Source organism: Balearica regulorum, chromosome 1 (genome assembly GCF_011004875.1).
Source record: "Balearica regulorum gibbericeps isolate bBalReg1 chromosome 1, bBalReg1.pri, whole genome shotgun sequence".
NCBI lineage: Eukaryota > Metazoa > Chordata > Aves > Gruiformes > Gruidae > Balearica > Balearica regulorum.
The window spans coordinates 50,442,851-50,470,335 of NC_046184.1; the positions used below are offsets into that span (position 1 = coordinate 50,442,851).

Consider the following 27,485-nt stretch of genomic DNA (forward strand, 5'->3'; position numbering starts at 1 on the left):
CCTTCTAAATCACCCAGCATTCCCAAATATCTGAGGTAACTTGTGTGCATTTGTGGTTCATTGGGGGGGCTCAGTTTTGTTTTTTAACCCCACCCCAGCTACCATTCAGTGAGGATGCTGTATTCATTATAAATCGGAATAACTGTAGCTGGGGTCATGGTCAGCTTTTCCTATGGCTAAAATGAGGAAGAGTTCTTGGTCTCAGCAAGAAGGTGGAGACTCCCAGCTCTTTCTAGCTTACGTAGGGGGAAGGATTGGCCCTTTATTATATAAAATGCTTTAAATAAAAGGAATGTGGATTATACTTCATAGCTTTAACATTTTGCAGTGACTCTGCTATTATAACATGCTGTGTCATCTAGCATTTTTTTCCTCAGGAAAAGGAGATTCTTTACTCCAGCCTACAGTTTTAGGCATCAGCCTTCTGATAGAAAGGGCTAGTTTGGAACATAGTGCTTCTGCAGAGATCCCAGTGACTTAATTATTAAGTCTTCTTAGCAGATCCTAATAAATAATCAGAAAATAATTATCCCATATGTGTCATACATTTTGATTGTATTTCCTTTCCAAAGCAACTTGGATAAGCTGGGAACGATCTTGTTTCTTCCGTTAGTCTAGTGTCATTTTGTCAGTGTGTGTTATCTACAGATTTTGCTAGAAGTCTCTAATCCTGGTCATCGTTAGCATAAAGAACACTTACTTTTCTAAAGTTATTACTAAATAACCTTTTTTCCTTGAATTTCCTTTAATCGTGAAAAAAGCAATGTTGGATGTGTGTAAAAAGACTGCCTTTAAATACTTCTGGATAATTTTACTCAAGTATTTATCTTGGTGTTATTGTTAAAAATGCATTTTTAAATCTGAATGCCAGTTAGCTGATAACGGTTTATCATGGCAGAGCATGAAATCGTTTTGCTTATTCTCTCTGTTATGCTTGTAAGATATCTCAGTCCATGTTTAAGCCCACAACAGCCAAGTCATTTTGGCTCCGTATTAGACGATGCGTTGCTCGTGTGATAACAAACATGCTATCATGAAGGAATGTCTATTGTGTCTAGGAAAAGGATTGCTGCTTACTCTGCAAGTTCAATCACATGAAAATAACCATTTTTTTTCTGCCTATAACTTTTAAAATAGTTTTTACTAATTTGTAGTACAAATTTTAGTATTTTCATCAATTCATGATACCTGATACTGGTCCGTAAGTGAGCAGCTTACATCTCATCTTTAGTGTTTTGTTATGTTCCGCTGCATAAAATTGAGCTCCCTTTGTTTTTTGGAGAGCCGAGACCTAATTTGTCATTGGTTGACTTTACTCCAGTGTAAGAAAAGATATCCTTGGATTAATTTAAACTTTCAATTATTTCCCCCTGTTCTTCTCCCCAATACTTTTCCTTACTGCCTAATGCCTAATACTATTAAGACATTTTGCTTTACAGAAACCTTCTGTTATCACATTTTTCCGCTCTTGCCTGTCAAACCCTGTTTATGATCAAACAGCCACGATCACTGTAGAAATGTTTGATTTCTCAATGTTTCCCAAAAATTTTTGGATGCTTTTCAGGCATTTTGAGGGCTGAGAGTCTATGATGTGCTGGACTGCTATCGTTAAAGTACTTCCTCTCCTGACCAGTTACTGGAAACTGAGTCTAAAACACATGTTCACTACATGTACCCTCTGCCATGGGTACATCAATTTACTAAATAAATTGATAAAACTGATATTTAAAAATCTTTCCCTGCCACTCTTAATCTATGTTCTCTTATATGAATTCTTTCTCCTGGGTCACCTGAAGCATAGCCTAATTAAAATCCTACTCTCACAGTAATTCCAAGCTGTCCTAATTTTCTAGGCCTTGAACAACTACATAAAGCTGTCTTTACCTGTTTCTTTTCACTTGAAAACTTGGAATTGGAAATCCATCCATTTGATTATTGTCGCACTTCTATGCAAAAGAATAATCCATTTGAAAGTTAGTTTGGGATTTCTGTTTTCTGTTGCTCTTGTTCTTCGTAATTGAAAACTTTAGTTGCATAGAATTCACTGAATGTTAAGTCTGCTCTGGTGTCTTTGTCTCCGCTTTTAGGCACTTAGCCATTTGCTTTGGATCCAGTACTTACTAAGTGTTTTCAGACCTTACTAGGCTCATTGCTGTGGATGGTATACAGTTGAGTGCATCTTACTGGGCTTTATTTACTCTCTTTTTTTTTTTCTTTTTTAATGTCTCACTAAAAGTTTTCTCAGGCTTTGCTTGCTAGCATGCCATTAGAAAACTCTGCTTCAGTCAAGTGTCAGAATGTTTGTCCTCAATTCGGACCATTTAAATCGCAGCTCAATTGATCTTGATGTCTTTGTGAAAAGAAAATTCTTTCACTTCCTCTAGTTAGACCGGAATTAAAAAAGGAAGTATGCTTTTAAAGCAGGTTTTTGCCTTTTCTCTGCAAATTATGTTGTTCTGCAGATTCTTGGTACTACCACCAGGAGGCAATCTTGCACAATAACAACTGGATTTGTCTAAAGCCATAGAGGATTTAGCTGTATCATCAAATTTAACCCTATCAACCAAATTTAACCCTGCTCTTTAATTAAATTTGTAAGTACTTAAGAAAAAGGAACTTCCTTGCGGGTCTGAAAGTGGTTGGACTCAAAGGGTCACAGGTTCTTTTGCCCGTTTGCTTTGAGTGATGCGACTTTTGTGACGTGTACCGGAGATGTACACACTTCAACAAAAAATGCCCCACCCACCCAGTTTTATAAAAAATGAGCCAACAGTGGAGCAGTAATGGGGCCCAACTGCCACAAAGCTCATGTCTTTGTGCATCTGTTCTTTGTCACTATAATGGAGGGAGCAGTTACCCACCCATCCATCCATTCATTCATCCATCTCTCCCTTCCCATGCCTCCAGTTATTCAGCCCTATAGGAAAGTTCCCTTCTGGTCCATTTACTGTCTTAATAGGCCTGAATTTCAGCTGCCATGCCTAAATTCTGTGCCGGAACAAATCGCTGCTGCTGTAGTCACAGTGATGATTGCTGTTGAAGGCCAACACTGCATTTGTCCGTTATTCCAATCTGCTCTGCTGTAACTCCTCACACACTCATTCCATCCTCAAAACCAGTAACAAGTTATATAATGAAGAGATCAAATAGATATACACTGAATTCCTCTTCTCTAATAGATGATGTATATTTTGGTTTAATGCTACTATATAATAAAATTGACCTAAGGCCCACCACTCACTAGAATAAACATCAGTCAAATAGTGTACCTACAATACATAAAAGCTGGATTCATCTCTAAGATTGAGATAGCTACTAATTAGACATCTATGCCTGAGTTAATCTTTGTGGGCTGCTCTTATGTCAACTGACACAAAAAAAAAGTACCTACACAAGGCAGTTGATCTTATTTTAAGATTTTATTGTCTAGAGTATGTCACACATTGTTCTGTGGAGGTGCTTTTTCCTTCTCGTCTGTGAAGGGAGGATGAAGCTTAGCTGAGATTCAGATTACTGTATCATAGCAAATGAAAGCACTCTTAGCTTTTTATTTATTTAAGAGAGCATAAATGTAAAAGAAAAATACTCCACTTAATTTTAAGATAAAAACATTTTTGCTGTTTCTGCTAGCCTTCAATAGCATGTAGTCCATATAAAGGAACTCTGTTTTCTATATAGAGTTATGCACACACATTTAATTTTTAATTTTGAATAAATTGTGTATAGGATTTTAATCTCACCTCCTTAATGACCCCCCACAATGCTAAAAGATAATATTTAAGCTGTTATATTTTTGTTTCATCCAGTGTATAGTCACAGGAGAAGTAAGATAGTTACTTATTTTATGTACCTTTATATGTACCTCTTCTCATGAGGTCATGATCCCAACTGTTACCTCTAGGTACTTCTAGAAAAATGAACACAAAAATGACAACTACCTGGGTAATTTGCACAGAATTCTCTGAAAAATTAAAAAACATTTACACAGAATGTTAGTCCAACTGTATTTAAGTACAGCTTTTAGGACACTGCATGTCCACAGGTGGGAGCCATGTGGAAGCTGCATGAACCAAGCAGGCCATTTGGTCAGCAATTTTGCATTGCATGGCTTCTAGAGAAGTAAAAGTTTATGGCCTGGATGGAGCACCACGTTATTAAGTGTCATGATGTAGATGAGAAATTATAATTAATGTATCAAAGTTTTTCATCACCTGGAGGCACCAGGAGGTTGGAATGGCCAACAGACCTGAGAAACTTTGCCAAGTGGTCTTTCTGAAAAATCCAGTAATAAATACAGAAAACAGTTGCGCTTACATTCAGCTTTTCTGCTTGTCAAGATGGAAAAAAGTCTTGGGTCAGAGGCAGTTTACCATATTAAATAAGGCCAGTTTTGATTGCTACTAAAGTTTACAATTCCTCAGCAAAAGAATCTCCCTACCAGCAAAATATGAGATAATCATAGAAAAAGAATTCTGGAAGAGCTGTTTTTTAGCATCTCTCCTGCCAAAACTAATGAAAGCTTAACCATATAAGTATCTCAGAAAATTCAAATGAACAGTGAAAAGTGACTGTTAAATTAGGCTACTGCCTTAAACCATTATCACGTAGAATAAAAATTAACTTAAGCAAAAGATTAAGCTATTAAAGCATGATCCTACCATACAAACGTATTTCCTCCTTGCTAATGCTAACAAAACAGAGCTTTATAGTTTCATGTAAAGATCAGTGTTTCTTAAACACTGCTAGTCTTTCTTATTATTCAATTTTACGTTGCATTTGTTCAAACAAATAATAAGCTAGTAGCGTTCCTCTGAAGTCAACACCTGTAGGAGTTACACTGGATCAGAGCTGTGCTGCAGCACTGATCTTCACCTTCTGCTTCACCCTCAGACGCACTGAGGATTTCAACGGAATAATAAACTAACACCAGGAAAATTTTTTCTTGACACCGAATTAGTTAACCATTGGTTAGAAGCGTAAGGCTTCACATCCCTTTTCATATTTTTTGTTATTTTGTAATTTTTAATCCTGACTGGTTTAAGTGTGGGTTCACTTGTTATTTTCCAAGAATACCTCCTATCTTTATACAACTCCCTTTCCCCCACACCAGTTTTCACACAGTTAAAATCCTGGCATTAGCGATAGGGAAACTGAGGGTGGCAGCAAGTTCCATAAATTTTAGAACTGTATTAAGAAAAATGATTTCCTATCCAGAGTAAAGGCAGAGTGCAAACAAAATTCATGGCAAGTTCACCATAAGCAGAGATAAGAAAAATGGCAGAGAAATTCTAGAGCATGGATTTGCATGTTCAAATCTACTAAACTAAACATGCTCTATGTTAGCTGCGTGGGTTACAACTTACTGACTTTATATTTGTTGAAGACAAAGATGTGAAATGAGCCCAAGGAGGCCACTGTTAAGGCTGAAAGGTAACAATGGGAAGAGAAGAGCAGCGGCAGGCCTGATGGAGAGCAGCTGCGGTTAGTACCTACAAGCTGCTTAGCCAGTCCTTGTCCAGACTGAGGGCAAAACCTTGAGTCGCTGGAACCCAGTGAGTGTTTTGCTTCAATACGACCAAGATTTTAACTCATGACTTTGTGGAAACGATACACGAGAAGCCTTATATTTCTTTAAGAGTGAAGCATTTATCATGCAGTCAAAATACCTTGGTCTACACTTTGCCTGAGCCAGAGGTGGTCCCCAGCAGCAGACTGATACGCTGAGTCCCTCTGAGCATGTCCTCACTGCTGCAGGCTGGGGAGCCAGCTCCAGCTGTTGATCCCCACACCTCTTCCTTACTTCCCCCCGCCGCCCCGTTCCAGCCTGCCCCCTTTAAAGCAACAGCTGCACAGCCCTGCAGGGAGAGTTCTGCTCCCAGGATCACGTCCTGGTGGACTTTACCCTACTGCTCTTCTAAACTGCTCAAGCTGACTGCGCACCCTCGAACATTACTGCTTCCCAAAACGCCTAATACATACCCTCACCTTCATGCTAGAAAAGCACCATTCTCACAGGCTGCAGTACGGTTTCACATAATTTCAGATACTCAAACTGCAAGATACACAAAAAATCAGAATTACATGTTGGGTCCGTAGGGGCATGAGAAGTTCAAGGAGTGCTGTGGGATGTGAACATAGCAGCCTGCTCTCAAGGGAACTAGCCCCAGCTAGAGTGAATATAAGCCAAACCTCTTGGCATCAGGGACTTTATTTAGCAATACAAGCATGCCCTCTGAAATCAGGTACTTGGGATGCACATCATTTTTACAGACAAACTGAGCTCAGATTGTGTTTGTCTGTTCAGACCTACCAAGTCTGAATAAGGCTTCTCCAGACATGCGTAATTACTGTTCTCTCTAAACAACCTGAGTCATCAAGATTGTCCAATCCAGTTAAGAGATGCCACAGTTGAGACTCCTGTAAAAATAAAAGGATTTTTCCTCTGGATAAACAAAATTAAATATGCAGAGGCGAAAGTGCATTTCCATAACTTCAAACAAAATCTGGATTTAGGAGCAAGCATCTTCTTCAACAGCCCACATCGGAGTAAATGAACCGTACCAAAGGTCACTAAATGTCAATGTTCTGTAACTCTCAACCTTCAGAGGATCAAAGAAATCTAAAGAAATGGTTCAAGTTGAGGCATTTGGCAGAATAATGAGGTGAAAAGCTTTCAAAGTTTTCTGGAGAAAAAAACAGTAATTGGACATAATTCTTAAAATCTTCACTTAGGCATTACTAAATAAAAATGCTGTGTTTCCATTTCATGGCTAGTGAAATGTCAACAAAAGAAAATAGTGGTATAAAAACCAAGCTGTTTTTCAGTTATTTGCAGGACATAAGGGGTTTATTTATTTAAAAATCTGTGACACTGGCAAATAAGCTATTCACTTTAAATAGCTTGCCAGGTGTTGTTTTGTTGGTTTTTTTTTTTTTCCTTTTCAGCTGTATTCATATGAGAAATTAATTTTGCTAGAAATACACTACCAGTTCAGCACAGATTTTTTTAACAATTCATCTCCTTAGCTGGCATACTCTCACCCCCTTAGCACAGCCAAAGGAACTGATCCTGAAAATGCCCAAGGAGATTAAAAGATATGCTTCAATTGATTGTTGAAGTATAACTGTCAGAAGCATAACTGATCAGTCTTGTTTGGGGAATTTCGTTGTTGCTGCATCTTTTCCATCAGCCAGTCCAAAGAGATTTCATTAACATCTCACTAGTACCTCTGACTAAGTAGGAATTTTGACTAGATTGTGAAAGCTTCTAGAAATAATCTATTTTGAAGTGTTAAGTAGATAAATGCAAATTGAGTGGAAACAGCTGTTATTTACATTCTCTGGATGCAGGATTCCACTCCCTGATGGATAGAAAAAAAAAAAAAAAGCCATTGAAAGAACATGAAGAAATTGGAAAAATATGGATATAGTAAAAATATATGCAATCGACCACATTGTCAGGTGGTATAAATTGGTATAGCTTCACAGGTTTGCCACCATAACAATATATAGCCCACTTGCCAGGACAACTTGAAGAGCTTCATGTATTTCTTGGAGGAAGGGGGCGCAGGGGTTAGAAGGAATGAACATGCTGAAAACAAAAGCATATGAACAAATTCATGTTTCAGCCTTTTATGCAATGGCTAACAGAGAGCCAGGCGTTTTCAGAAATAGTCTCACAGAACAAAGCTCCCGTTCACAACAAGATTTTGCTATGGACTTCTGTTAGTTTGAGATTATGTTCTGGAAAAATTACAAAAGGTCCTGAAAAATGTACGTAGTATATTCTAGACCAGTATGCCTGAAAGTGGAGGACTGTGCTGGAAGGAAAAGAAAGCAGAGTGTGAAAGCTCACCCCTACAATGAACCCAGGCTTTACCTTTTTACTAGCCTGGCAGAGGCCCTCCTGCATGTCCTCTCTACACGTCCCCTCTCACTTACCTGGAGCAGATCCCCACTGTCACGTTTTCCACTGCAAAGTTCACGCTCCCTCCTACCATACCTGCTTCTATCTGTAACGTCCCTGGCAACCACCTGGAGTAGAATGGACAGTAATAGACTGTCCTCAGAAAAGGTTAGGCATGTTTAAAAATGTACACAAAACGTGGCTGCTGATTTCATTTGGACCAAACCCACTCAGTCAAATCAGCATTAGGAACCTATACTGGGGAATTAAAGGTGGGATTGTTTTGCTGGGTTTTGCTTATAGAAGGGAAAAGGAGTTGATACAACCAAGGCAGCTAAAGCTCAAGTACCATGGAAACACTTGAATCTTAGAGCCTGTAGAGTGATTCCCTCCAGGATTAGTTCTATTTGACTTAGGATTGCTTTGTGCCTGCCAGCACACAAAACTGTCATAACACAGGCAAACATGGGACAGGAATTTTGTTCCTGTTCCATTTTAGATATAGACTCTTGCCTGCTGGTCTGTCGTACGCAAACGATACATCCAATGGCTAAATGCATCCTTTAATTCCTTCCCAGAACAGAGACTGATCTACAGCAGCAGGTTATGCAGCTTCCTTCCCTCTAGCATGATGTGGCCTGAAATGCTGTGGAAAAATTCTGCTGTGCCTCAAGCATCTTTCTGGATCAAATTTATTCCCAGAGGGGTAATTTATCAGAGAAGTGAGCTCTGAAGAGAATGCTAAAAATAGTGTTAAAATTTTGAAATACAGGACAATGGCACTGAAAGTCAGAAAAGATGTCTAGCCCAAACTCACACTTCATAAAAGACACTGCATATTTTGTAATAATTATGGATATTATTTCCCCTCCCCCATTCATTTACAAAGACAGAGTGATAATAACAAACTTCAGCAAATCTGAATTTGGTTACACAGAGCCATCTGTTAATTCTGGTATATGACAGTAGAGGGCATCTAAGGACTTCAAGTCACATATGGTAAGGGATTAAAATCAGATGGCTGAAGGAGTTACCACTCTCATCCCCAACCGTTCACCCCACCCCATGACAGAATCTGCCACCTCATGACCAAACAGCTCATGAAGCTGTTCCTGAGCAACTCCAGTTTTGAGCCACGCTGAAACTGGCATTGATTTTAACACACCAAACTGAAAGCTGAAGTAGTTTACGAGGAGATGCACAAGTTAATTTCTCATGCCTGCTGCAGGCAGAGCCACGGGAAGGATGGTTCAGGTACAGTATGAGGGGCAATGGTAACTGCCTTAAGCAGTCTATCCAATTTTATCTACTACTGTTTGAGCTTTAATATCCACACACCTGGCAAAACTGCTTACAGGAGGGGCAAGCAATCCTGGGAATGGACAGGCAGTGCCAAGAAAAGGCGAGCTGTGGACCAACGCTCTTTCCTTAACCAGGAAGAGTAGCCTTGTGTCTGCTTCCTCAGCTGAGCCCAAAAAAATGCCAGTCTCTGTCTGGCCTGTATTTGAGTTTACATGCCAGCCAGTTACAGGACGACGCCTTGAGCCTTCCTCACAAAAACCAAGCACTAATCATGATAAATAAAGAGAGAGAAGGTAGTTGGCAGCTAGCACTGTTTTCTTGTCATCTGTTCAGGTTTATATGACATTCAACGTCCAGCCTCTCTTTATACTGAGGCAGGGAAAGCAGCCATGCCTATCTTGAGCCAAAAGAAACCAATACATCAGGGGCAGGTTAAGTTCATTACCTGACACTAACACTCAACGCACTAATCTGAAAAAGGTATTTGATCCGAGCAGCATATACATATACCATGGGCAGCATATTTTCATTTAACTGCAAGAAGTTTAAAATCATATTAACATGTTAGTAAGTGTTGATTATCCTGTTATTCAAACTCCTAAATACAGCAACACATCAGGCCTTATGCTGAAGTCTATTACAGCCTTAGTCGGAAATTTAAAAGCGGCTCATGCCCAGGAAAAGATTCTACAACTCACTTAATGATTCACAGTACTCCTGAAATGATATTCATCTGTCTGCTTTCCATGGCAGCACTTTCAATCATAAACACTTAATTGTAGGAATTCATCCTCAAGGCCAAATAGCTCTGGGTGAATTAAACCATCTTTAATATAAGAACTAGAACAGCAATTTAAAATTAATCTTTTTCTGATCAGAGACCATTTATTCAGAGACATATAACCTGGTTTCTTCTTCATCTTCATTTTACTTTGCACTCAAAACTCTCTCCTTTGGAGAGATAGCCACTGTATCACCTGTTTTAATTTTCCTTATTAGTTTCAGAACTGACTCTTCACCGACAAAGGAATTTTAATTACTTATGGCTTGACAGAGCACAGGAGAGCTGCCTGCATGCCGTCTGTCACGAAAACTTTTTTCACAGACATTACTTGCTCTCTTTTGCTTTGAGAAGTAGGACTCGTAACTGGCAAGAAAACATCTCAAGCCTCCTCAAGCATAAAAGGCTTGTTTTTTCTGGCAGCATGTAGGACGAGAATGGAAGATTTCAGAGTGCTTTCAGCTGTGCTATCTCTAGGATTTTTCTAAAACAAAGACAAGAGTGTGTATTTCTCCAAAAAACCCGGAACTTCAAAGACCATGGTTGTGAACAAGTGTATGTATAGGTGTATGTGTATATATACACCTATAGGCTCTTTCTCAGGCATATACACATTTTCTCAGCCAACAAACAAGGTAAATAAATATTACAGTCACAGTATCTTATGCTATAACCTGAATATTACAATCTGTAGCAAATATTCTCCTAGTAGCTGTTTAAAATGACTGCTATCAAAACAATTCTTGCCAGTCATCTTTTTTTTTTCTAGCGTGTTCATAGAAAGGAAGTGTGACACAGAAGAAAATGCTGTCAAAGCATGTGCATTTACAAATTATCCTCAGGTAACTTTCAGCAATATTTAGCTAGTTCTAGTCAGAGTGAAATCGCATAGTTCACAAAATAACAGCGTGACAGAATTCTGCTCACTTAAAGAAGGTTAACGTGGTATAAGGTGAAACCTGCTGTATAAATTACCATTTTTATACTTAGTACCCTGTGTCGCCACATTCCACTTTTCCTTAACAAGTCCAGCAAAATTATGGTAAATAGTAAATTAGAGAAACTATAAAAGCACTACACTTAATGTTATTAATTAAAGATCCTAAGTATGTGTAGATAACCTCTTACTCAATGCAGTTGAGGCCTTTAGATGCTACCGTGAGCTTTGCAAAGTATAAAGCACATGATGAGATAAGAGAAGGATTTAAATGCCACCTTTTTATGGTCAGAGTTTCATGCTTGCTGATGATTATCCATCTACCTATTCAATGAACTAAAGGAAATGATCCTTCTTTTTCTCAACCGTCCCTGAAAGAAAATAATCTGGATGTTATTTCAAAGTACTCCTCTCTTAGTGCTATTTCTCGATGGTTTGCTTTTAAATTACAAGTGCTGGTTTTCTTTTAGAACACAACTGTTTCATAGAAATTATTCACTGAATTTTTGATTATTCTCCTTTACCAAATGTATTTTCTCAAGAAAGATAAAGCAACCACATCTGAATAGATTGAAATGGCAGGAAATAAGGTGGCAGCTGGTTAAGAGTAAAATTGTTTGGTATACATCGTAATTTATTTCATCAAAACATTCTGTTCCTCGGGTAGCTGGAAAGAGCAGAGTGATCCCATTTATGAAAATACTTGTCTTCTCTCTGCTGTATTTATTATGTTTTAGGAACTCTTTGTGAAATAAGCAAACCTTCCTCCTGACTGCTGAGTGAGAAAACCTCTAAGGGCTCGCATTGCGGACCCTGTTCATGGTGCGGAGCTACAATTAACTTGTTCTAATTCGCTTGGGATAAAGGCTCAATGTTCATATTTCTTTGCTCAAGAACCAGACATGCTGCCTGACCACTGTAATCATGGGGCAGGGAGGAACCATGGCAGTTATACATTGTTATTTAGGTCAGTTTGGGTAAACAGTTGTCAAAGTATGGTCAATAAACAGACATATGTGATAAGCAACAGCTGGCCTTTTAACTAAAGTGGATTTTATCTGACCAAATGGTATGTCATGGATAATGGATATACTGTGCTGCATCTTCAGGTAAAAAAGGATGCAAAGAGCAAGGAGAGGCCCCTTGTATTCTTTCAGGTAGCTAGATAAATCAGGCTAAATAAATCACAAACCTTTTCAGCAAATCAAAGCAAATTTAGCAAAACCAGCTGGGCCAAAAATGGATTACCCCCTCCTCCACTCACGTCATATTGTACGAATAAACCAGTGTGCTAGCTATCCAGTAAATTTGGCATACTTTTCAGGAACAAAGTGAAAATCATTTCTAGCAACAGGCACTTCACAGTATTGTAAAAACGTTGCTGCCTCCTTCCTTGGTCATGAAAGGGATTTTTGCCTAAAGGAAAAATAAAAAATAAATCCACTCATCACTCCCCTTCTCTTTTTGAGCACATACATTTGAAAACAAGTCAGAAACAATATATTCTGCTTGTGATTTTTGAGAGCTCTTTAATGTTCACATTTTCACTACTAATATAAATCTCGATTTAAAATACCTAATATATGGATGATATACTGTCCAAATCAAAACATTCATGCACGGTAGAAAGTATCTGGAAAAGAAATCAAAGACTCCTTAAGTTTGTGCCTTTCATCTCTAGTCGGATGATACGCCTCTAAAACTGGCTCAGAAGAATTCATAACTGTATACATCCAGGCACGATTTTTCCTAGAATTGCTACCCCAAAACATACAGACTGAAAATAAATAAAGCACTTGGCTTGAATTGTACTTACAAATTTAAAATCCCCATTTGTATAAACTAATTTTCTCTTCATATTAGTGAGTCTGTTTAGAAGAATTAGTTTGTTACATGGCAAATTAAAAAACCTTATTTTGTTTACATGATGGAAAGCTAAGTTTTCAGAGTCTGAGATCTCCATGCTGCTTCTCTTCTCATTCTCCATTTCTCATCTTTCTCCTACCCCACTCTATTTTTTATATAGTAAACCACTTAAGGCAGACCAAGTATGTATTAAACATCCTAATGCCAAAGCAGCTAAAAAGTAGCTTGAAGTAGTTTAATGCACCACATGTGGCCCATAATCCCAAAAGTAATTTAATTTAATCACCTTTTCTTACACTTAAAATTATTTTTTTTCTCCCCTGTGACTGTGTGAAAGACTCACGCACACAGAGGAGAAAAACAGCTAACTAACATTGTTGAAAGAAACAGTGAAATACTAACTTATTCCACCAAGCCTATAGTGCTTATGGAAGTCTTATACCAGAGAATAAAGGTAACTGTGAACCAAAGTACTCTTATGAGGTACCAAAGTGTCATTTACAGATCGATTTGCAGTTTTTAAGTTTGAATTTCATTACTCTTGTAAATTTATCAGATCTTTAGTACTATTTTTAAAAGACATTAACTTCTCATGAAAAAAAAATAACAGAACTCTGCTTAGGAAAGATCCTGCTGATATACTGCCTATTTTTATTCTACCTTTTTCATAACAATATCTGAAGTTTTAAGTAACAAGTATTTATTACATTATTCTGTTCTTGTTTCTCGTTCACCACATAAATCATAGTCTTCCTCTCTCTGCCTTTATAACAGCCAGCTGTGGTTTTAGAAACAAATTATTATGACTTCAAGTGACGAATAAACAGCAGAAGCAAAGGAAGTCTTGAGATACTATCCACATAAAAATGCCATTAATAAATAACATCGGGAAAGAGAACTACAGCTAAGCCGTAAAAAAAGCAGCTATCTAGACAAGATGCATTCCATTTGTCTAAGATGAATTAGTGAACTTTAAAGGAATTGCCCTAATTTGAACACTATTGTATCAAAATAAGATAATTTTGAGCAAAAGCTCTGTGCCTGCATATACATGTAAGGAATTATTTTAGTAATAAGAGTAGATCTGTATTCCTTTTTTTTTTTCCTCTTCTGAACTGAGTGAAGCCAGTGCAATTCTGAAAAAGTAAATCAGATTTTATGCAAGATCTCACATAATCGGTAGCAGAACTGTCAACTAAATTTCAAAGGGCACAGACATATTCTCCCCCCTCTTCATATCTATCCAACAAAAAGTTACTGGGGATTCCACAAGAGTCACTGGAGGCTGAATCTGAGGTTATATCAGAACTGCATGGACAAAAAGAGGAACAAGAATGACCTTCAAGACCTAAACTGTTTTAAACAATTTCTGAGAATGCTTAAGTAAAAAAGACTATGTTTGCTCCTCAGACCTAATTTTAAATCTGTGGTGCTGTCAGTGATTAAAACCACCTTTTTTCATAAACTGAATAAATTAAATTCAAAAGCACCCAGGCATTGCAAACAGATTAAACCATATTCACCAATTCACTTAACAAAGTAGATTTTTTCTCAGATGCATCTGCTTAATTACTACATATAGCACTTATTTTTAAAGAGAACTGTTAACTCTAATGCTCTTCATCCATTCCCTTATGTTTAAAAATTATAAATAACATCTATTATAAAAGCCTTCAAGAACTGTTCTCCACGGTCCTTTTTTCCTTTTTTTTTTTTTTTTTTAAGAAACGTCGAATTTTCGGAGTTCCTGGGGAGTACGACCGAAAGCAGGAGCTTCCCTGTGCAGGGGAACTGACGTGCTGGTGCTGCCCCGCTCCCTCAGGCAGACCGTCCAGCCTCATACATATTCATTTATCTCTTTGATAACAAAGGCTTCCCCCCACCTCCTGATTTTTAAAGATATTTGTATTATTTTACATTTTGTTTTCCTGAGGACTTTAAAAAGACACCCCTTAATCCTTCGCCCGTCAAACCCGAAAAATACTCCCTCCCAAACACGGCCGTGCAATTTGCAGAAAGCTCTGACCTGCTGCCAGGGGCTGGGGTGAGACTAATACGGCTACTATTGCTTTGTTTCCCCTCTTTTCTTTCCTATTTCTTTTTTTATCTTTCTAAAATCGGCTCGAGGCCGCCCAGGCAGCGGCGGAAGGTGGCTGGTTACAGAACAGCACCGTAGCGCAATCAGTCATCTTTACGCCGAAAAACAGCTTCGAGTTTATATAAAAAAAAAAATAAAAAAAAAAAATCGCGGGGGGGGGGGAGCGGCGCGCGCATCGGCGGGTAATGGCTGTTTGTAGCAACGAGGTATTTAGCGCCGGAGGGTGAAGGGGGGTGGAGATCAGGGTGGGGTGTCCCAGGAGCTTCGGCCGCCGCAAGTCCCTGGCACGGAGCTCCTGGCACCGGCTCTTGACTCGCTCCCGGCCCTGAGGGCGGGCCCCGCCGCCGCGCTCAGGTGCCCGAAGCTGACGGCGCCGGGCAGGCCGAGCGCCCCTCGCCCTTAACCCGTCGCCCCCGCTCCACCGCGGGGGAGAGGGGGGCGACACACCGCGCTCCCGCGTTCGTCCGGTTACCTCAGGAGGTACCGCGCGGCCCGCGCGCAGGCGGCCGTTGGAGCCCGCCGGCGCGCGGGCCGTGCCTCGCGGGGCGGTGCGCCGCCCCGCGAGGCACGGCCCGCGCGCCGGCGGGCTCCAACGGCCGCCCGTGCGTCGGTACCTCAGCGGCCCCGGCCACTGACCTGCTCGCCGCGCGTCTCCCGCGGCTCCGCGGGCGGAGGTTAGGGGAAAAGGGGAACACGGGCGGGGGAACCGCAGGGAGGGATTAAGCGACCGCTGCCCCGGCGTGACAAGGGGCGGCGGCTCGGTGCGTCGGCCCCGGCTGGCCGCGATCGCAGTGGAGGCGCCGGAGCGGGTCCTGTCACATGATGCGGTTCCTGGAAAGTTCCTGGAAAGCAGCCTTTGTATGTAGCCATCCCGGGAGGGGGGAGCGGCGGGGGGAGGATGCCCTCGCTTCGCAATCAAAGGCGAACAGACCGCCCGCGCCGGGGAGACGGGGAGGGGGGAAGCGGAGGGTGTTGTTTCCCCAGGAGCACCATCCTCCTCCGGCAGCGGCAGCCTGTCTGTCTGCCCGAGCACAGCCCCGACGCTTCTCCCCGGTGGCGGGTGCCGTGCCCCACCGGCCCCCAAACGCCGCCGGGAGCGAGAACAACCTGACCGCGCCACCTCCAGGCGGCGGCAGCGGCGGCCCCAGCCCCATCCCGCCGAGCCCTGGTGAGTCCCGTCGTCGTCGTGGTACCCCCCACCGCTTGCGCCCGGTGCCCTGCCGCTCCTCGAGAGCAGGGAGCCTGCCGCCCGGTTCCCGGGACGGAGCTGCCGACAGGCGGGAATGCAGGCTCTTCCCGAGGCGGGCTGCTCCGGCGCTCCTCGTCCCTGCCGGGGGACGCCCCGCTGCAGCTAGCTGCCACCGCCTCGCAAACCCTCCATCCCCGCCGAGCTCCCGCGGGCGGCGGCACTTGGCGGCCAGGCGGTCCCGGCGCTTCTCCTTCACAAGGGGTCGCGCCCGGGCCAGCTCCGGCAAGCCGACTCCCACCTGCGCTGGGGCTTTACGGCCGGCGGCCCGGCGCCCGCTCCGGCGACAGGCGCACCTGCGCCCGGTCCCCGAGCCGGCGGCGGGAGGTCCTGCGCGGGGGATAAGGGGACGGGGATGGGCTTTGCCGGGAGGCTGCCGCGTATGTGCCCGCATATGTTGCGATAGAAACCCGGCAGAGCAACCTATCAGCTGCCAGTAAAGTTTACTTTGGAAAAGTTTCTGAGCTCCGCCGCGGAGCTTGTGACGGGAGGAGCCACCCCGGCATGACCCCTCACCTGGCGGCTGCTGCGCACCTGGAGGCTGAGATTCTGCACGGTTCGCAAGCACCAGCGGGGGTCTCGGTCTTCCCCGTGAGCCCACTCCCCGCCCCCGGCCAAGCCGGCTAGGCTCCCCCTCGCTGGCGCTGCTCGACTTCGTGTCGCTCCCGGCGTGACGGTGGGCGAGCAAGAGGCTCTTTTTGTCCCTCCCGTTCGCTTCAGCGGAGCGGAAAGAGATTTTTTTATACTATCAGCATTTAATGGAACGGGAAAAGCACGTTTCCTGCCCCCCCCCCCCCCCCCCCCCCCCGCTAAATATATCGCGCCCTCCACCGCGCTGCCCCTTCCCGTACCCAACCGGCCAGCGAGCCGCGGCAGCCGGCGCTACCCGCGCACCCGCCCCGCAGCCCCTCGCGTATGCCGTTGCCTGGGAGAGGCTCGCTCCCACCCCGGCAGCACGGCCCACGGCGGGCTCCCGTTCCTAGAGATACGACTTCGTGTATGACCTTACTGAAAGGCGTACCGTGTCGTTCCTACGCACAGCAGCGTGCAACCCGGGCAGCACCGGGTCTGGGACCTGCCCCGCTCCGTGGTTACCCCTCCCCACTCGTACCTTTACGTGGTCGGCTCTCCCCCGCGACCTCCTCCCTTCCTAAACGCCCTCCCAGCGCTGCCGGCCGGGCTCGCCTACCCTGGCCGAGGGAGCGGCGCATCAGCGGGTCTGCCCTCGCAATAAAGCGAGACCACCTTCGCGGGCCGCCGCCTCCGAGTCGTCCCCGGTTCCCCTCCGCCGGGGACGGGCTGGGGGGTGGGGGGAGGAGATGTCCCTCCCCCGCTCCGCCGGGAGGTGATCTCTCGTCTCGGGTCCCTCCTCTGGATGCTGGGAAGTTCCGAAGCGGGAGCGCCAGAAGCGCACGGGCTGCGTCGGGAGCTTGTCTTGCGGGGCTCGCCGCTAACCACGCTCTCTCTACGCTCACAGGCGGCGCCCGGGCCGGGGGCCGGGGCCATGCACCCAGCGCGGCGCTGAGCACCGCGGCGGCGGTGGCGGCGAAGCGGAGTTCTCTCCCCGCGGGAAACCCCCGACCTACGTGCGAGCGGGGCCGCGCCCGCCGCCGCCGCTGCCCCCCATGACCCTGCGCTCCGCCGAGTCCCTGGAGAGCGCGGAGGGCGCCCGGGCGCGCCGAGAACATCCCGGGGCGGCGGCGGCACCCGCGGCTGTTGCCGAGGAGCCCTGTGAGGCGGCGCTACTGGCCACAGCCATGGAGGAGCTGCAGCGGGCAGGTAAGCCCGGGCGGCCAGCCGGGAAGGGGGGAGCGCCCGGGGCGGCGGCGCTCGCCTAAGGTGGCCGTCTCGCCGCCGCACCGCGGTCCCGGGAGAGGCGGAGTGCGGCGGCCGGGAGCTCCGCCGGGCCGAGAGGGGAAGCGGGCGGTGGGGCGACGCTTGCCGTCGCCGCCAGGCGCTGCGGGGTCGCGGCCCCGCGGAGGCGAGGGGCGGCGGCGGTTCCGACCTTCCCCGGGTTGCGGCGGTCGAAGCGAAAGCACCGGCAGCGCCGCGCCCCGGCGGCAGCCCAGGATGGCCGGCCGAGCGAGGGCCGGGCGCTGCCGCCGATCGGGGCGGCTGCCGCATCCCCGTGGCCCCGCGTACCTGCGCTCCGCTCGTGGGGCTTGGCCGCGGACGGAGGGAAGGGCTTTTGTCTTCATCGCCTCCCTGCCAGGACGGCAGCCGCGCTGCCGAAGTTGTTTTCTTATCCCTTTCTGCTTCCGATTGCTAGATAAAGCTCATTTCAACAACAGCCTACCTAGAGTTACCAAAAGCGGACTTTTTGCGGGTTGCCAGCGTGTGCCGGGCGGACGCAGCGCTCGCCCCGGCGTGTGCGCAGCGCGGAGCCGCGGGGCGCGTCGCTGCTACCTCACGGGCGGCCCGTGGAGTGGGAGGCTTCGGCGTTAGCCTTGCAGAACCTGCAGGGAAGTTTGTGCGTGTGTATGCATAGATACGAAAAAAAACCCAATGACCTGGAAGGCTCTGTCAAAACGGAACGCGTTGCAAAGCAAATGAATTTAAATAGCAAATAAAAATTTACAATACCTGCAGGACTTTAGCTTTCAAACAACAAAGGAAATGGGCTACTACAACAGCCACAGAGCAGCTTTTCAAACAAACAAACGCAAATAAACAAGCCCCTTCTTTCTCTCTTTTAACAGGATGGTACTGGGGCAACATGACTGTTGCTGAAGCCAAAGAGAGATTACTGGATGCCCCCGAAGGGACCTTCTTGGTTAGGGACAGTTCACATTCAGAGTATCTACTGACTATTTCAGTAAAAACATCAGCAGGACCAACCAATCTACGTATAGAATATCAAGATGGCAAATTTAGACTGGACTCTATCACTTGTGTCAGATCTAGACTTAAACAGTTCGACAGCGTTGTGCATTTGATTGAATATTATGTTCTTATGTGCAAGGACAGAACCGAAACACCTTCAAATGGAACAGTTCATCTTTACTTGAACAAACCTCTCTATACGTCCGCTCCATCTCTGCAACACCGCTGCAGAATAACTATAAACAAGTGTACAAATCAGATCTGGGAGCTGCCATTACCAACAAGACTAAAAGAGTACTTGAAAGAGTACCAATACCAGGTATAAATATCTTTTCTAAACACCTCCAATGTAGAGTAACTTTTAAATGCAGTTCTTAAAATCAGCCAAAGAACTGTAACTAGTTGTACAACTCAGCATGGAATTCACTATCAAAACAGTGGCAGTTCTAGGGGAAAGGTTTTTATTTCAGATGCCACAAAGGGAGACTTTATGTAGAATAATCCCAGTTTGCATCCTCGGGGGTTTGACAAGGTGGTATGCTATTCTTGCGAGGAGAGAGAAGCCAGGAATCTGTTCAGATTGTGTTGCTTTGTCAATGGCATAAAATATTGCACTATCAAATGCTACCTGAAGCAGTGGGACTGGGAGAGACTGCAAAAGTGGTCAGAGACGAATGAGAGTTCATAAGTATCTCAGTTGTTTGAGTCCAAGATTAATTTGGTGCTGGTGTTCGTATAATCCTGAAAGCTTAACTGGATCACATGGTGTTAATCTTGCCAAAGTTATGCAACTAATCAAATCCAGTCAAAAAAGTGATCATCTATTCAGTTTTTATTGAACTATAATTCTTGTGCTTTTCTGCAAGCGAAGGAATACTGTAAGTAATCGGTTTAAAACATTGTTTTTTGAAGTTCTCTAAAAGCTGACCATAAGGAGGAATGCCGCATCTTTTACAGGACCCCAGTATGTTGCTGATTATACCAGATTGGTATCCCAGAATCTTTGTTAACATGTTAACATCTTCCCAGTGGTGATATATCCATGTTATTACTATTAAGTCTCTTTTGGTTGAGGCTTTGGGACTGTACACTGCAGACTTGCAGTTGCTCAGTTCCAATGTCAGAACATGGATATCAGCAGTTACAGCTGTCTTCTACAGTGTAGAATGTTTTCTTCAGCTTGTTTCCCAAAATGTGGGGACATACGGATTTGGGGGGTTTTTTTTGGAGGGGGTTGGTTTGGTTTTTTCTTTGGGTTTTTTTTTTCTTTTTTCTTTTTTCTTCTAATTCACCATTGTAGCGATCAGACTATTACTCAATAAAGTAAATCAAATTGCACAATGATTTCCCAATCTTTGTATGTATGGATTTGCTACTATTCAGGAAACAGCAGTCTTAGGAACCTATATAATTTCCTAGCTAATACTCAAATAAATGCATATATATCAGCGAGGATGAATACCCCTGCTTTGCCTTTGTGATGCTGCTCAAAGGTATAGCTGGATTATGTTCAGATTAGTGGCTTAGAGGCTGCCTGCTGAATTCCCATAGTTAGGTATTAGCATAGGACATTGCTTTTTCTGTTACAACAGCCCTCCAAATGGGAAGGAGGGACTAAGACCCTCAGTACCCATTCCTCAGTCTAAATGTAAAGTATTTAATAGAATAAATATCCAGGATGAGAGTAATAGGAGAGCAGTAAAGAGAGAAACAAGGACATAGATTCATCCTCAGTCAACAATTTCATAGTTTTAACTCTTTCCCTAGCTTACTTTTTAATTAAAGCAAATAGACATGTGTTTGAACAAGGAGGGTTGTCAAGACTTGCTGTAATCTAGCCCTGCCCAGACCGAAATAAAAACGACATAAAATAATCTCCTTGTTTTCCTTGTGACTTAACTGCTCTGTAGCACTGTCAAGATGCTGTCCCTTCCCATAAACTCTGGGGCACTGACCAACTTACTGTGTTGCATCCAACAAAATATGCAGTGTTATGCATACAGTTTTGTCATTAACATGCTGGCAAAAATGAGTAGCACAGCCGTCGAGACAAGGAAGACACCAAGAACCCAACGCAGAGGGGATGGTCCCTTGCTGTGGCAAATACTTGATATGTTGTTGTTCTCTGTGGAAAAGGTGGCTTTTCTCCCTCCTTCTCCACGACTTCAATTCTCTCTCCCTTTAGTATAGAAATGGGGGGAGCTTTATCCTGAAAAACAAAAGCTTTTGTTACGTAAAATTTTTCCCCATGCCCTGCCAAAACATAGCAGATTGTTGGAAGTTTTTCACATAACACAGCAACCACTCTCTGGTTCCCATCCCAGAAGAGGTCTTCCTTCTCTTCCTTCTATTCCAGGTGTGTGCCTGGTTCTTCTGTGCTTGTCATCTGTCTTGCTAGGATCTGCCATCCTGAAGCTGAGGAGCTTTCCCTGTGATCAGTGCACGTGAAAGAACCATATCCCTGGGAATATTTTTCATTCTGATGAATCTCTTCTCTTACAGTTCTTGTCTAGCTCTACTTTCGATGAGATAGCTGCTCTTTGGAATAACTTCTTTTATAGTAAGGAAACTCTAACCTGCTGCTATGTTAACCTTCTACTACTGGGCATTTTTAGCTAAGGTGATACTTAGCCATGATATGCTTGGTGTCTCAGTGGTGAACACGTTATACTAAGGTTCTTTAAAATAAGTTTCCTCCAGGCTTGCCCCTGGCCTGGGGAATTAAAATCACGAATACTGATGCTGGAACAAGCAGACTGAGAAGATAAGACCTTTGGAGCGCAATGAGACAGTCGTGCATATCAGAAATGATTTATGGCTCCTTACTGGTAGCCTCCTGTAAGCAGACACAGGCCAGGTATCCCCCAGGGCAGAGCCAAGCTCTGAGGAATGACAGGGGGCAGATGCAGGGCAGCTCGCTGGGCTTGCTAGTGGTTCTCCAAAGCACAAGGGCAAGTGGCGGGCTGAAGACAAGGAGTGCTAGTAAAGCGAAAGGTGGTCATTCTTGTAAATAATCAAGAGTAGTTACTGTGATGTGGAATCAAGTCACTAAAAGTTGAGCATACTGACTTACACTTCGTATTATTCGTATTAATTACTGTGAGGAAAAGTAGGGTCTGTAGCTGTGGTGTGCTCGAAGCAGTGAACAATATTTTGAACAGACTGGAGGGGGAACTAGTCCTCTTTGTATGAAAGCATAGTTCTTGTGCTCATTAGGATGCCAGTCCTAGGGTTGATGCATTGCACTAGTAAAACTAAACACGCTATAGCTTGCTGAAAGCTCGGCTTCATTCTGAGGCAGCACAGAGGAATGACTTGTTCTGGTACAAAAAATCCGAGGATAGCACATGATTAGATTACAGTGGTGCAAAAATTTTGCATGTAGACCTCATGAATTTTCAGGCACGATCATGTTGTCCAAACATTTTTTAAAAAGTTCTGGTGGTGTTTTTTTTTTTTTTTTTACTTTATGGATGTTGCTGCGGCTTGTTCCCAGCACTAGCTTGTAAACTGCTGGCCTTCAGACTCCAAAAATTACTTCTAACTGATATATGTCATCTTGAATTGCTAGTATAGTGTTCAGTAAAGGCAGTTTCACAGTTTCAGTGCCCAGGAGTCAACTGAATATCATGATAAAGACTTTAATCCTAAGCTTTTGGTTTTTTTTTTTTTTACCCCATGTGAAACACCCCATGTGTTGGTTTGGTTTTTCATTTTTGAGTCTTGAGGATTCAGATTTTCCACCTTATACCTGGAATGTTAGTTGCTGAAAACCTCTTCATTTTCTTTAAAGGAAAGCTGAGAATCCCACAATCCTAAAAGGTGATGCTTGAAAAAAAAAACAATAAAAACTTGCAAGATGAATGATGAAAGTGGAATTGATGAGTGTATTTAATTTAGCACTAAACCTAGCAGAAGTGTGAACTATAGCTCCATTTTAATTGTATGAGTATTTTCCTGCTGCTAGTATTATCACCAGAGATGGAAAATGGTTCAAGTGCAAAATGGGTGGGTAGAGTGGAAATGTAACCAAGCAGCTGTGCCCATTGCATGAGAAGTAATTTTATTTTACTCTGACCTTGTCACTATTGTCCTAATTATATTTTATGTAGCCACATTCTAGGCAAACAATATATAATTATTAGCAAGAAGGAAAAATTGTTCACTAAAAATGGGAGGAGAGGGGTTTATTTTTCTATCTGAAAACAATCTGGAACTTATTCCTCACTAAAAACTGTGGAGCTCTAGAATCTGAGACTCTTATTAAAATAAGTCTCATTATGTTAAGAAAACAATCTATGTACGATACTATGGACAGGGTTCTGTAGTTGCATGAATGCCTGTGTCTTAGCCATCTCTCCTGTCTTAGCAAAGTGTTCCTGTAGGTAAATTACCATGTTAAAGATCATAAAAAAGCTTTATTTACTTACGTGTTCTATTCAAGAGGTTTTTTTCTTGTATTCCTAATAAAATTCCTATGGATTTTTCCTTTGGCTATGAGCTTAGGCTCTAGCAGAAAGTAAGTAGAGTGGTGTCAAGGCTTTGTTCTTTTTAAGCCAAAACACGTGATGGAAACAGAGAGATACCTTTAGACGTGGGTGTCATGTCTAACAGTCATTTAAAATAAAGTAAAATAAAACTTGTGCTGACTTTGCTGTCATTAAAATAAATCTAAGTATCATATTGACTGCTAGAGGAAGTAATAGCTTGAGGGATTCTAACAGTTGTATTACTGAATCTCAATAATTATAAGCAGCTTTTCTGTTGAAAGGAGAAATTTTATTTAAAAAAAAAAACAACAGAAATAAAGGAAACTTTTTGTACATAAACCATAAAATTTCCAAATAGAAGAACTAGAAATTACTTGAAAGGTCTGAGCTGGTTAGTGCTGTGTACAGAAAGCTACTTTGGTATCTCAACCTAGCTCCTGAAAACCGCTTCTTTGTTAGTGTTAACTTCAGCGGGTCTCAGTATTTTGCTAAGCCCTCAGCATGACTGAAAGTGCCTGGAAACAACATTCCACCGACACGCAACTTCAGATCACCAACGTCTGAGCTCGCTTTACAACAAATGGCGGTTCGCCACAGTATTGCTGAAATTGGGTAATTTCTACAACGGGCTGAAGATCGGTCAAAGGAAGTGGGAGGCAGCATTGACGCTGCCAGGGGCTGTGAAGGACATCGGTGCCGACCATTGCTGGTCATTATCTGTTGTCTTGGACAGAGGGCATGCTACAAGCTGGGCAAAATACCACCAGGAAACCAGATGAGAAGCTATTCTGCTTGCTGAGGAGGGAATTAGCTGTCTGGCTTTTGGTGTCTGAGAAGGGACTAAAGGGAAAGAACATGGAAAAGTCTGCAGCTCCTAGGAGAGGTGGCACTTCTCACAAGGTGTATCAAAAAACTAACCATCAGGAGCAGTATGACACCGGAAGGTGTATTAGTAGAGCTTAAAGGTCCAGGGGAGTAACTAGTATCAGCACACAATTTGAAACCACATGTAAACAAAGTCTGGCTGGGTAACTGAATTTCAGGAAAAAAACCAAGCTTATAGCAAAATCAGTCTGTCCTGGTCCCAGGGTTACCAAGGGGGGGGGGGGTAGGAGGGATTAACTGTGTTTATTAATTGGGTTATCTACAGGGCTTTGAAATAGCCAGTGCCTCTGAGAACGTCTAGGGAAATGTGAAAACATATCACCATAACTATGGTGTTTAATCTCCCTGATCAACTGTGGATTTTACTCTACTTAAATCCTATTTAAAAAAAAAAAATTGCACCTGTGGTGGTTTTTTGTTGCAGTTTTTTTTTTTTCTTCCAGAGTTGGAGTCACTAACTCTCCAGGAACAGAAGAACCAAAATAATATCATTACTTTCTATTATATTAAGAAGTAAAAACATGCAGGAGCAAAAGCTATTTACATTAGGATAAGAAACAAGCTGGCATTTAATAGGAAAAAGTTCAAACAGATTATACCCAGGAAAAGTTCAGTGCTGAGTGCTGCAAAGAACAAAATACATGTAAAAAATGCCCAAATTCAATGTGCCTGCCTAAATTTTTCTTTCACTGGCAGGCAGGGTTTATGTAAGTAAATCCTTTTGTTTTCAGTCAAACTGTTTCATAGCTGATGTTTCATAACTGAGAATTGCAATTTGGTGCACTGTTGCTGAACAAATAGGAAACGCAGAGGTACATTAAACGTGGGAAAAGATTCAAAGCCCAGTGAAAATTCTTCTTTTGCCTTTATTGAGGTTATTTGGATCTGGCTTGATAACAAGAATTATAGACTGATATCTGCAGGCTGTAAAATCTCTTTTCAAAATGCTTTCTTACAATTTAGTTGTATCCCTTTAGGTTGCAGCCCTGAAATAGTTGTTCAGCTGAATCTCTGTCCCCTCAGTTTGTCTCGGGGGGGAATCTCCAAATTTGAGGGGTTGCTCTGGACACCTGTATTACACATCGTACATTTGCTTTTTTCTTACTTAATGTGCTGCTTATTGACAGTCTGGGGAACAGAATAAGTTGTGGATCGACTGTTGCTGTCTATGGGATTTTAAGCCGGTTCATTTTCTTTTAGGTATACAATATTAAAGAAGACTGAGTCTATATTTACCTATTTGTAAAGTGGGCAGTAGACTTAACATTTTGTAATTTATCAGTGTGGGGTGAAAAGTCACTTATATTTCAATTAACATTGATATGAACCTAAGCTGCAATGATGGTAATATCTTTGAATGGCTTCATTGCTGGGAAGAGAGAAGACAGTAAGTTAGGAATGTGAGATTCTCGTCTAACTAGATTGCAGTGGAAGTGTCATCGTAGCTCCTTCATGAGCTGAAGCACTTCAGGCGCGTGTTTTCTGCGAGGGAAACTGCCTGCGAGAAGATAACTGTTTTGTGGAAATTCATCTGTCTCTTTTAACTCCCCTGATGGAGGATGCAGTCCCTGCTGCAGGCTGCTTAACTAGCCCACTGTAACCAGGCATGTAGGCAGGTTTCACTTTGAAAGGGAACAAAATAGAGTAAGTGAATTTTTAATAGAAGGGTATTTTTTTGTTTGAAAATGGGATATATGGAAAAAGTATAAGCAGTGGCAAATCTCTTGCTAGGCTACTTGTAAACACTTTCCACGAATCATTACTAGCTCCTGAAAAGCTTAACCTGAAAGTAAGAACCTTTAAAAATATAGGTACTGTATATGAGTTTGTCCAGTTCAAAGCCTGGGAAAAAACCCAGAAGATTACAAAAAGCAGTAGTTATTCTCCTCCTAAATAAAACCAACCTTCCAGTCTTTTATCTCAAATGCTAAACAACCATTTTGTATGCTGTAATTTGCAAACAAAAAAAGCTGGGTTTGTGAAAAGGTTTTAGACTTGAATCTTAAATTCCTCTTACTTATTTCTCAATGTTTGATTTTCATGCTAATTTGTGAATTTTCTTTCTTTGTTCTCATATTATTAAAATGATTGGTTTACATTTAAAAATAGTTTCATATGTCTGGAATGAATATTTAGAGGCTTGCAGTATTTCATCTGTCTCCTGAAAGCATCTTTAAATTGAACTTCAAAAACAGAGAACTACATTAATTTATATATTTAAAGAAAATGGACTAAAAATTCTGAGAAATACTGAGTCACATTTTGTAAATATTAATTGCAGGGGTTTTATTAGAATTCATTGCAGAGGTTCTTTTTCTTTTTTCCTGGAATGAATACAAAAGTTTCACATTTGATGCCTGCTTCTTTTCTTCTAACTATTCTGTATTCACCTTTGGCTAGAGATGATTTGTATCAAAGTAAACAGCATTAAGAATTAATTCATTTTAATTCATTACAGTACTGCTAATAAACACTTTTATTATTGAAATAAATGTAAACGAATAGACAATACATAGTCACTTCAAACCCTATGGTTTAAGATGTTTTGAAACTTTCTGTGCTGTATTTTACCTACATGCTGGACATGCCTTTTAATAAAATGATACTTTTAAGGAAGTTCATGACGTGTCGCCTACATTTTATATTCATTGCTTTCTTCGAACTGCATTTAATTTAAAGCCCTTATAATTCCAACGAATGGGAAGTGACAGAGTACCAGAACAATCTAAGCGGCACCCAGGGGCTGATCCCCTTCAGTGCCGCACTTCAGTCCCGCCCATCATCTTTTCTCAGGAGCGACAAGGAACCGCTTTTGGAGTAGCAAATGCCACCTGACGAGTGACACCCCCTCCCAACGCACTGTCCGGCACCCGGCGCAGCACACCTAAACTCGCTCTACAAGTTGGGCAGCCTTTCCATATCAAAACCTTCCCTGCCTTGGCATCAGCTTGGTTTTCAGTGGGTGGTGCGGGGAGGGCTGGATGTTGGCGTTGGGGAGGGCTATGCTTGGGGACCGGGGTGAGGATGAAGAGGAGAGGGAGGAAGGGAGGGGATTATTGCTTGGGGCGGCAGTGGACGGCAATGGCTTGCGAGCCCTTCATCTCTTCAGGCCACCGAGTTTGGGCCACCCTGACTTGTATTTTAAGAGTGT

General features: G+C 43.0%; 1 protein-coding gene and 1 long non-coding RNA gene across 4 annotated transcripts; one reads left to right on the forward strand and one right to left on the reverse strand.

Moving 5' to 3' along the window:
- Positions 1-7,165: 7,165 nt before the first annotated feature.
- LOC142601044 (uncharacterized) lies at positions 7,166-15,091 on the reverse strand. Its single transcript, XR_012834600.1, has 2 exons — positions 11,205-15,091; positions 7,166-8,034 (listed from the first exon to the last, which is right to left on the reverse strand). It is a non-coding gene; the product is annotated as an uncharacterized LOC142601044 (long non-coding RNA).
- Positions 15,092-15,561: 470 nt separating this feature from the next.
- SOCS2 (suppressor of cytokine signaling 2) lies at positions 15,562-26,947 on the forward strand. Of its 3 annotated transcripts, none has more exons than XM_075748610.1 (3): positions 15,562-16,692; positions 17,614-17,915; positions 18,836-26,947. In XM_075748610.1, exons 2-3 carry the CDS (start codon positions 17,762-17,764, stop codon positions 19,282-19,284), a joined length of 603 nt encoding a protein of 200 aa, XP_075604725.1. In that variant the 5' UTR covers positions 15,562-16,692; positions 17,614-17,761; the 3' UTR covers positions 19,285-26,947. The 3 variants fall into 3 exon arrangements, with proteins under 3 accessions (XP_075604725.1, XP_075604734.1, XP_075604720.1); XM_075748619.1 differs by having other exon boundaries at positions 15,807-16,058; XM_075748605.1 differs by lacking the exon at positions 15,562-16,692 and having other exon boundaries at positions 17,505-17,915; positions 18,836-19,278; positions 25,312-26,947.
- The last annotated feature ends 538 nt before the right edge of the window (positions 26,948-27,485 follow it).

Bases quoted from the DNA above. Each gene is read 5' to 3' on its own strand.
- SOCS2 (XM_075748605.1), top strand. From the start codon at position 17,762: ATGACCCTGCGCTCCGCCGAGTCCCTGGAGAGCGCGGAGGGCGCCCGG. The intron at 17,916-18,835 runs GTAAGCCCGGGC...CTCTTTTAACAG, and splicing joins GGAGGAGCTGCAGCGGGCAG to GATGGTACTGGGGCAACATG.